This window comes from Porites lutea, chromosome 13, assembly GCF_958299795.1.
Source record: "Porites lutea chromosome 13, jaPorLute2.1, whole genome shotgun sequence".
Lineage (NCBI taxonomy): Eukaryota > Metazoa > Cnidaria > Anthozoa > Scleractinia > Poritidae > Porites > Porites lutea.
In genome coordinates, this window is record NC_133213.1 from 1,746,571 (window position 1) to 1,757,532 (window position 10,962).

At 39.1% G+C, this 10,962-nt stretch overlaps 2 protein-coding genes across 7 annotated transcripts in view; both read left to right on the plus strand.

The window, feature by feature from the left end:
• Positions 1-4,413, plus strand: LOC140922601 (uncharacterized). 5 transcript variants are annotated; one of them, XM_073372581.1, is made up of 7 exons: positions 1-121; positions 205-275; positions 412-498; positions 970-1,137; positions 1,658-1,759; positions 2,920-3,118; positions 3,517-4,413. In XM_073372581.1, exons 4-7 carry the CDS (start codon positions 1,000-1,002, stop codon positions 3,648-3,650), a joined length of 573 nt encoding a protein of 190 aa, XP_073228682.1. In that variant the 5' UTR covers positions 1-121; positions 205-275; positions 412-498; positions 970-999; the 3' UTR covers positions 3,651-4,413. The 5 variants fall into 5 exon arrangements, with proteins under 5 accessions (XP_073228682.1, XP_073228683.1, XP_073228680.1 ...); XM_073372582.1 differs by having other exon boundaries at positions 973-1,137; XM_073372579.1 differs by lacking the exon at positions 205-275 and having other exon boundaries at positions 29-163.
• The window catches only part of LOC140922600 (uncharacterized), an 18,356-nt gene continuing 7,453 nt past the window's right edge, over positions 60-10,962 (plus strand). For both annotated transcript variants that reach the window (XM_073372575.1, XM_073372577.1), the window contains exon 1: positions 60-149. The gene's annotated coding sequence lies outside the window, so the exon portion shown is untranslated. The remainder of the gene's footprint in view (positions 150-10,962) is intronic.

Sequence of the window (10,962 nt, forward strand, 5' to 3'; positions counted from 1 at the left end):
CACAACAGCCCCCTGTGACAAGAGCCTTGGAAGGGTATAAATATCTTGTAGTTTGAAGTAAACGCAAGCATAAAAAGTCAGACATCAAGCTCGTAAGAGATCTGATCCTCTCTTTTATCAGGTGAAAAAATTCGTCTTTGGGTGATATTCAAAACGCAAAATGGTAAGCGAAGTTTATTTTAGTATTCTTCATTGTCTTTTCAGATGATTTGAGCAGGAACCTTGGCTATGCGTGCAAACTACAATTTAAAGAAAAATGTTGATTTGAGCGTCAGGTGAATTAAAAGAAAGTAACTAAGAATTATTAGCTAATTACTGTCAGTTAGTTATCACACCATGCGTTTGGTATCTTACACGAAAAGTAGACAAATTAGTTTATGGATGCATGCCGTTGTTGTTTTTTCTTTCTAGGTATTCAAACTGTTTATTTTGTGCATTGGTCTTTTTTCTCTGACCGTTTCGGCTTCCTCTTTGCGCAAAGGTGGCCTTGAGAAAAAGGTAAGCCGTGTAAAATTTGCCCTTAAGACTTAACAATCACTAGTGACTGAAAAGCCTATAGAATGAACTGATCACCTTAAAGTCGGAATCATGTTAAAGGGGCCGTCTTCAGATCGTTTTGACGTCGAAAAGTTAAAATAAATGTGAAATGTACCATATCATCAAAGGTAAACAAGTTCTCTGACGTCATCAGGCAAGAGCCGAATATAACGTAACGGTATATAGTATGTAACACACAAATTAAGTGTTACTACTTTTCAAAGTTTCACGACTGAATCTAAAGTCTTACGACCTGCATGAAGCAGAGGGACTTATATTCTATGTTCTTAATGAATTTTCTGTTTGTTTAGTGTCTTTGGAAATTGAATTGGTCTACGGTTGGTAGCTAATTAAAAAAATATCTTTCAGATGTTAAGATTGGTGAGAGTGAGTCACGTAAAAGTAAATTGTAAAATTATATGCTATTCCTAGCAGGATTCCACTGCAAAATACACGATTAGGATGTCTGTAAATGGAACAGAATTCGACGTAGAGGTAGAGGTCGATAAAGTGGATGAAGAAAAGGACACAGAAACTTTCCACTTGCCAAAGATTTCACCGGATATGGCCTCGGGAGACGTAATCTACGATTTCAAGAAGGTAAGGGAACAAAATAAGGCACTAACGATGGCATAACCTCACAGACATTGAATAAGGCTGGGCTGGGTCACTTGACAACTGATGGTTATACAATGTGGCGGATTATTGAATTACTTAACTTCCTAGACAAAAGTTCTTCTTGCCCAGCTCAGTTCATATTTTTACTCGGCTTGGGTTAACCATCTAAATGGTTTGCTTCGCTTGACTGTCCGTATAGTATAAAATTTGTTTCTTGTAAGAACAAATTCAGTGTAGCTCAGCCAATAGGTATTCTTCATCGAAAGCATCTGGTCAGTTTAGTTTTAACACTACAAGTGTATTCATTTCTTTCTATATGAATTAAAGAGCGGAATAGAATAATTAAGTCCTGATTTGCGCTGAAGAGCAATTTAAAATAAATAATTGTGGACCCAAAACAGCTTCTATTCATTTGTAATTGTTTTGTCATTGTAATTATGCCAGAAAAGCTGGAATGGGATCTAAAAATTGAAATAACCTTTTTTGGGATAATTTGCCGCAGAATTTGACCATGTTCCGAGTGACAGAAGCAAAAGCCTGCTATTTAAGAAAATCGACTCGTGATGCTCGCAAGCGATCCGACCTACAGCAACTTCTAGAAGTGGTAAGTACATCGTACATGAAGCTGCATATTCATAATTCCAGTAGATTCCTTCTGTAGAATTCAGAACAAAAGTATGGAATGAAATGCATTTAATACTGAGAAAATCAGTATCCAAAAATGCCTGTAAATGGAATATATACGAGCTTACTTTGGTATGGGGTCATGCTTCAAGGAAGAAAACATACTGACAAGCGTAGAAAGTAAAGTAAAAGATAGCCTGCGTCGCAAAGCGTTTTCGTGCGGTTTCGGAGCAAAGAAAGAGCAACGAGAGTCAAATCCCGCACCAAACATCCCGTTCCTCGTCGTTCCGCGGTAGTCTTTCTTTGTAAACAAATATCAGCAACAAACCCTTTAGTTTTATTTTCATTTTTCTTTAGCCCCTGAAGAAGGTTTCCTTCACAGCGAAATAAGAGTCTCACTAGATTCGAGGGCATGTTAAAGTTATAAGGTTACTAGGCAAACACGAGTCAAGAGCTAGGCCCATCATATCACAGCCGGTTAAGCCCGGTTTCTAAGCTTGAAGCAACCAGAAGTATTGCTACACCTCTGGCTATATATCGTCACTACTCATTTATACAACTCTGTGAAGAGAGAGAAATTGAAACAAAATTTATTAACCATAGCCCGCTCGCAGATGTCTCATATTTCCTTTATTGCACGTAGAAAGGTCCCTTTTCTGAATAATTCCGTAGCTAATCATGTTCTAGTTTCCACCGCTGTGTCGGGTATTCAATGTCTTCGTGCAGCAAAGGAAATAGGAGACGTCTGCACGCAGACTGATCAGCTACAAAAGGTTGATTCTCAATTTCCTTTGTCTCCTAGCCGTGGAACACGAAGGAAATTGAGAATCAACCTAGGTTAAAACTAAGACATCTTCAGAATGCTATGGTACAATGTTTTTGCACGTTAAAAAGGAATTTTGGTGAAGGAGTTTAGAGCTTCCTTGAATTTACGAAAATTCATAATTAAAGTCAAGAGAACATAAAAATAGCTATGTTAAAGTAGCTCTTGACCCGGCCTCCCCGTCCATTTTAGTTAAGACTTTGCAAAATTGGCAAATCATCAAAAAGAAGTAATAAAGCATTGATTGGTTCTTTTAATCAGACAACGTGCATATATTCAACAATTAATGTTTGTTGTTTAATGAACCTTTTAAATAGGCAACTCGCAATGGTCTAAAAGTAGTACCTCAAACCGTAGTCAAACTAAAAGTTGTCTCTACCATCGACGACCGTTCTGATCTGAGTGATGAAATGGCAAATCTGTGTTCAAAACTCCCTATTTACGAGGTGGATGAAGGAGAATTAGACCTGACTCACTTGAACCAAGGAACAAGAGTGGCACGAAGGCCTGCTAATCGTAAGTAATTTAGAACACTTGCGATCTTCAATCATATATCAATCTCAAAGATCTTACGAAAAAAAAGAGGACTGTGAAGTGTCTACCTGGAGTATTTCGTATGATTCGTGAATCAGCCTTCGCTCGAGCAAGCTCTCGGGCGCTGTACAAGCTTATAAGGCGGCTACTCTAACCCCTTTACTGAGGCACCGATCGGTTTTTTTTTTGCTTGTTTCTTATTAACATTTCAACAATGTTTGCAAACCGCCTTTTCGGTACAAATTTCGAGACCTAATCAGTTGTTTAAAATTTAAGGATTTTTAAATGAAGATAATTTTCTTCTAAAGTGTATACGTAGTAAGCCACCTTATATCACCACTTCAAATAACATAGCCCTTCTGTTTATGTTTCTCTCCTAGGTGTGAAACGTGGTATATGTGATTGGGTCTGTAGTGTCGTTTGCGGCGTTGTATGCAATTTGATTTGCGACCCCTATGGATGCAATGAAGTTTGCTCGCCAGTATGCGACACTATCTGCGATTTGATTTGCTGAACTAGAAGGAGCGATAGCCAGAGTATCAGAGCTACATCAAGCGAAGTAACATGGGTCCTGCCATAAAACGGCTATCTCATTATAAATTATAATTAATAATTAAGATTGGCAAGTTATCTTCAAATAGCGCTTCAGTAAGCATTTTATATCAAGGCATGTGTTCAAAACAAGGCCCAACTCTGCGCGAGCTCTGCTTGTATAACTGGTTAGGTACTTTCCGATAAGGAACAGAATTAAAATATAAACAAACAACTGCGTTAGATAAATCTGGCCACGGTTGTGGCAGGTTTAATGAAATCAAAGCTAACAGAATCACAACACATCGATATATGTAAACCGATTAACTTATTGAATAAAAAATGGGGCGACAAAAATCCGCCACAAACTACAAAAATAAATATTTAAGAAAAGGAAAAAACAAGAAATAGGAAATAACGTGAACAATAATAACCCGCAGGCAGGTGAAAGGGGAGGAGGAGGGAAAGATTTTTCTCGAGATCTGACCGAGTTGATGACGAGGGAGAGAAGGAAGAATTACTGGGAAAATACCTCGATATACCTACTTAACCCTGACACCGCCCTATAACCTAATTGGCTAGATTTGCAGTACCTGGTACAGCCTGACCTAGCGAGTTATCATGTGAGTATCATGCCTTGCCATAAATTACATTATGGTGCCATAATGTCTAGTTTTAACAAAAGATTTACTCTTTTGAAAACTTAACAGTTGAAATATTAATAAATTCATTTGATTTATTAGAGACATGCTGGAGCCTCTGATTATTTTTACCGGTTATTTTGTTGCATATTTGAAAAGCAGCTGGTGGGAATTATCGTCAGCCCTCCGTTTAATCTTTGTGATAGTAGTATATAATATGTAATTGTGCAGACAGAGCAAAGTGAGTATATAGATGAACGTTTGCGAAGGGATCGTAGAATATGTAGAGTGCTTGATTGTATTAAAGACCTTTCAGGAAATTAAATCTCCTGGAAACGATGGTTTTACTGTCGTGTTTTACCTTCTACGGCCTGTAAAACTCGGCACCTTTACCGGTGTAAAGTGGTAAGCGTATACTGATCAGCCGAAATGCCAACAGAAGTTCTTGATATTCCGGTTAATTCTGTCAGTGTCACTCCTTTTAATTTTAAGTTAAATCCAAAGTATTTCTGAACCAAAAAAGCCAATGATTTTCTTGTTTCAGCAACAACAGCAACGCAAAGTGAGACGATTAATTTATTGCCCATCTCATTTGTAATAAGAGGGCAATTTACTACTGATGAAAAGCCAATTCCTAATCAAGGGAAAAAAAGTTATCTTTATCTCGAAGTTCGTTATAAGGTTAAATTAACTCGTTTGTAACACCAGTTTACGACGCAGCTAAGCTTGATGCGTCGTAAACTGGTTATACAAGCGACCTTTTCGCGGTATGACCATACTCTGCCAATACTTGAGTCAGGTGGACCGTTGAGGATTTGAAGCCCTGACCGTGTTTAAAGCAATTTCATATTACAGTCATTGCTTTTGTATACTTGGAGTGCAAACAAATTTTATCAAGCAAATCAAATTATTCGAGCAGGCAATACCCTGTTTATAGTTCGTACAGAGTCGCGCGAAATGATATCACTGTTTAGAACAGAGGACAAAAATCCATAGCCTATCCAACGGCGCATCCCCGTATACGCCCGTACACCCCTCGGGAGTAGCTCCATGCAGCAATACTTCTGCAGCCTTGATGAAGTCCCGGCGGCTTGAAGTTAACAGTAACAAAGTGTTTACGATGTTCCAGATAGAAAAATAGCCTTTTATTGTGATTAACAAGTACTCGCAAAGCGTTATCATTACAGACGACCCATGTAAGCATATCTGGCCAATTTGCCACCCTATTATAGTAGGATGGTTTATTTATTCGCTTATCATTATTAACACTATCCTATTTAGCACTACAGTCAGTTGCAGGAGATCAACTGCGCTTTGCTTTACTCTGGAAGCAATGATAAACAGCAGGAGCCAGTAAGACGGAGCGAGCAACTTCCATGTACTAGTTTATTTTTAGAACGATTTTGGCGCCAATTTAGAATCATTTATGCACCTATCAATGTAAACCCCGTGGGGGGGGGGGGGGGGGAGTGCGGGCAAGGGGTGGGGATTTGACAAATTTTAAAAAGTTTGATCAAATTCCCCAGTTCGGGAAACGAAAGGTCAATCAAAAGTGTCAAAAAAGCCCCCACCCCAGGGGAAAAAATCTAAACAAACAATACTATAATACTATATAAAACGAGTAAAAGACCATTTCAAAAGTACGTTCTTACTACTTTTATTTAACGTTAACATAAGCTCCGTTAAGTTACTCGCTGTAATTAAGTATTTTCTCTCCCCACTAGCATCTCTTATTTTGAACAACAAAATCACTCCAGGAAGATTGACCGTGCTATTATAATATTAATGAAACGTAAAATGCTTTATAACATCTGCTCAACATGTCGGAACAGGTCGGATCAGTGACCCGTAAAAAATCCTCTGACTTTCATAGTGGAATTCGATTTCAATCGAGTTTTACAATCAGATGGGAACTTGAAGATAAAAACTTTCTCAAAATAGACATTATCTGTTTAGATGACAGTTTAAAGTATCGGATTATGGCGATTAAAACAAATGAAAACTTCATACCACAGGTAGCCCAAGCTCGAAATATGAGCATCGGCGAGCATCGGCATTGTTGCGTAACATTCAAAATATAAGGATTTGTATGGGAAAAAAACTTATCGTTTCTGTAACCTACGAAAGTGAAAGGATTTCAATAAAAAACAGCTTACCTTACTTAAAATGTGTGGTACGACTCTCCTGTGTGGTCCACGGGCCGATTTATGGCCGTTTTATGGGTTTTTATGTAAACGGTTTTCTCTCTTTTATATAGAGAGTTCATACCTTTCTCCACAAGCGTGACTTTCAGAAAGCTTCGAGGGACGTGGTAACCCGGCGTGGTAACCGCTTCTGAATTGATACCAGGCTTCTGTCGGTCAAAGTCAAATGTCCCGACCCCGGGCTCGCTTCGCACGATCAAAAGCCCGACAGGGGGATAGTCTCAGGCATCAAATCCCCGCCCCTTGCCCGCACTCCCCCCCCCCCCCCTCCCCCACGGGAAATACATTAATAGGTGCGTTATCTCTTTTAAATCACACAAACCAGGCAGCAAAACCTACGGACCTAACAATGATATTTTTGACCTTTTTGAGGCATTTAATTTTCCCTTCTGATATCTTATACTTCGAATGCGCTCATAGGCTGATCGGAGATTCTATTTTCGCGGAAAGAAAGTGCTCTAAAATGAGTCTAAAAATAAACCGGTCCTTGAAAACCCCGTGACATACTAGGTCTAGTATGGGAGTCAGCTCGCTCCGGAAATAGCTGGTGGACTGTTTGTTACGCCGTGCGCAGAGTTAACGTAACTGCGACCCTAATCGTCTCTTCCCAGCCATCGGGGTGGATCGGCTCTGCTCTGCTTCCTTTACTCTTAAGGTGGAAAAACACTGTGTTTTGGGGCCGAGTCAGCTGGTCCTGGGCGAGGGGGGGAGGGGGGGAGGGGGGGGAGGGGGTGGGGGACTCACAAGAGAGGATAACGCTCTCTTGGGACTCATTGATAGTTTTTTGGTTACAATTAAACCACTGCATACTGAATGGCAGCATGGCAGGAACTGCTGACTTTCACCTTGGGCTGATCTACAGGCGCAACTTTTAGTTTGACTGACTTTTTCTTTCATTTGAAAATACAATCGTAGCTTCAGCGCGACAGAAATACTGACTTGATCTTGGGTTGTATTAATCCTTCTCACAAAAATTTATTAAGAGCTTTTCTTAAAACTAAACAAGAAAAAATCTCTTGCCAAATTTAGTCTAAGTTGATATACAGGGCTTTTTAGTAACCTACAATAGGATCAAACTCATAATATATTGCTAACTCGTCCTTCGACCAACTTACATGTTCTAACCCCGAATATGTTTGCCTGCGTGCAGACGTCTCCTATTTCCTTTGTTGCACGCGGACGTCCCTTTTCCGCGTGCAACAAAGGAAATAGGAGACGTCTGCACGCAGGCAACGAATATGTCCGCTCGGTCATTTATAGTCCTTGACCCACATTAGCTTCCTTTCTACCTTGGGTTTTGCTGGTCGATGAAGTTTGGATGAAACAATAGCTATTTATTATTTTAGTTTAGTGTTAGTAAACAGAAACCCCAGCCTTAAATTTTGGGTTCTAAATATCAAATCTGCGAGAGGTAAAGTCCATGAGACGACAATAACGACAATCAAACTGATGCTAATCTGATTTTCTAGAACATTGTAAACACGAAGGCCGACCGGTTTAATAAATTAAATCATGGTTTGGTGGATATTATCTGCCGAGCACTGGATCACACAATATCGGCCCCATTAAGATAATGACGGATTTGTGAGAAATTGCCGTACGTTTGAGCTCAAGTTGTTTTACTGCTGCAACTGTGGGATTGAGTTATGAGTCCATTTAACCCTTTGAAGAAAAAGAAGAAAAACACGTATTACTAAGTAGCTTCAGCGGAACAGGTGTTAAACTGAATGTTTTTGTAGCCGAAATCAGAAAGCAATGAGCTAGTGCGGGGTACATGACGTTCGCTACGTGACTACATCTGATACGGACCAACAGTATAGAAGGAAGTCGATGGTAGTTGGGAGTTGGAAATCTCACTGTTTTGGGGTAGTCAAGTCCTGGGGGCTGGGGTAACAAAATCACTGCACGGCCGGAACTGCTGTAAGTTTGAGCTTGGACTGATTTACTGAGCAACTTTTGGATCGACTTCTGATTTTTCAATTCAAAATTAAGAAATGAGAATGAAGATTGACGGAGACGAGTTGAAGGCTTCAGCGCAAAGGAAGCAGTGATAAACAGTCAATTAATGACCAGCTTAATGTGGGTCAACGTTACAGCAAATATGCAATGGGAAGCAATTTCCTTGAATTCCGCCGGCGATAAGCCGGACCGCTTAAACAGAGGTTTCACTGTAAAATGCTTACTGATCAATAAATACTCAGAACTTTAATTGTTGGAAGGCTGATTATTATCCACGATTGAAAGTTAGGCGAGGTCTTTCTCCCTCTTACTGAAATTGTATTTTAAGATCTCAAATAATACAAATCGGGTTTTTGTTCTTGCCAAATTTTACAAAATGCTTCACTGGAATCAGGTAGAATCACACTAGCTATAGTTAATTGTTAAGTTTTAGTGCTTCGACCAACTTCACCCTGACTGCTGCGCTTCACTTCATACCAAATAGTTTCTCATCCTGAATTATTTATTGTCGATCCTTGTGCCACACTGACTTTTTTCTACCTCAGTCGTGTTTCGCTACTCGATGCATTCCGTTTTCATCAAATATTTTTAGCTTTTACATTTCAAGAAACTCCACCTGCTGACTTTTACTTTAAGTTTTGAGTTAAAATCTCAAATCGACGAAAAGTCAGGGGTACCCAACGAGAATATAGTTCAAAACCACTTAAACAAAGCATTGTTAGGCGTATTTATTGTTAAACGGTAGATATAGGCATATTTTTATCCCCTAACCTGTTCGGATTTTCTAGCTGAAAGTCTAGTGATCCGAAAATTATAGGGATCAAAACTTACCTTTTCGAAAATTTCAGCCAGAAAAAAGGCTCCCGAAAATTTTAGGTGAACTTTTAAAGGGTAAAAATCCGTTTAAAATGGGCAATTATATCATTTTTTTGATGCTCTAAAATCCTAGGAGAGGCAGGCAAGGAACAAATTTTACAACAAATGTTCCGAAAAATTCTAGATCTCAAATCGTCTTCCGAACAGATAATTTCCGAAAAATTGTCGTTGGGTGCCCCTGAAAAGTCAAGTCAATGTAAACCAAGGTTAACGACAGTTCAAAGTCATTTGACAATTGCATTGCTTTACCAATTTTTTAGAACATTACAAACACAAAGGCCGACCAGTTCAATGAACGGCCTCAACATCGGTCGTTCAGGTTGTGTAAACAGATTTGTCCGGAAACATAGAAAGTTCTCAGTGGTTTCGTTTCAGGCCGGACACCGGGGACTCAACGTCTGGTCGTTTGACGTGTAACGTCCGGTAGTTAACACACGAAATAGTGATTTCTTAAAGTGGGAAAATCGTTTCTTTTTCTCATTTATTAATCAAAGATAAATTTGATCCTCTGAAGATCGACTTCATAAGCAGATCCAGAGGCTGAGAGCAGCCCAGAAACATCACCAAGATTTTCACTGATTCAGCTTCAGTGAACTGGTTTTTCTGATGGGTAGATAGATAGTTAGATAGATAGATAGATAGATAGATAGATAGATAGATAGATACTTTATTAAAAAAAACCATTGCAGCCATAGGCTGAGTTACGGGATATTTACAAGTACTGATGATAACAAAGAGAAAATAAGAAAAATTATCTACATCTTATAGACATGGCTAAAAATAAAACTTTTCTTCAAACGCTCGGTTTTACATAGAGGGAGAGTGAAATCACTTTTGCGTCTCAGAGCGTATTTACAACTCTTCCTTTGGGGGAGGAGGCTATGGAGACTGTGGGTGGGGTTACAGACGATCTCGTCAAACAGATCGATTGAAATCTTTTCTCTCCTCTCATGAAGTTTCGGTAGGCCAATTGTTTCTAGTGCTACACTATATGACAGGTCAGGATGGATGATTCTGAAAGCCCTTCTTTGGATCCGTTCCAAATCTTCACTGGGTCAATGCAACAACTGTACTGGGGACACTAAAATTCCTAACTGTAAAACATCTGTCGACGGACACTCTTCGTACGCTCTTCCCGAATGGAATTGGTTTAGGAATCAACTGAAAAACGAGCAACTAGAAACCGATAGTTATAAAAGCCAAATCAAATATTTCATTTTTTGTAAGCAGTTTTTAATGCATCTGAAGATCTTCTCGGTTAACAAATTCCGCTCCAGGGAACGCCGGAAATTTCATTTCCAATTTTAAAAAATTTCCCGGGGAAACATGCCCCCTGACCCTGAGAAAATAAAATTCATATCTTCAAGCCGCCGTTTAATGTTCTTTTTATTATATAGGCAAAATGACATCGATAAAATCATAGAGAGAAATTACCAAAATTACGTCATCGATAAACTCACGTGAGAGATTATGGAAAATAAACCACTCGGGTCCCGGATGTAGTTTTTATGAATTTTACGAGTGTTATATTTTCCAGTAAAACACTTGTGTCTATATAATAAAATAAATTAAATCGTGGTTTGGTGGATATTATCTGCCGAGCACTGGATCACAC

Coding starts and splice junctions, on each gene's coding strand:
- LOC140922601 (XM_073372579.1), top strand. Junction 499..969: donor AAGGTGGCCTTGAGAAAAAG/GTAAGCCGTGTA, acceptor TGCTATTCCTAG/CAGGATTCCACTGCAAAATA. Junction 1,760..2,919: donor TACAGCAACTTCTAGAAGTG/GTAAGTACATCG, acceptor CCTTTTAAATAG/GCAACTCGCAATGGTCTAAA.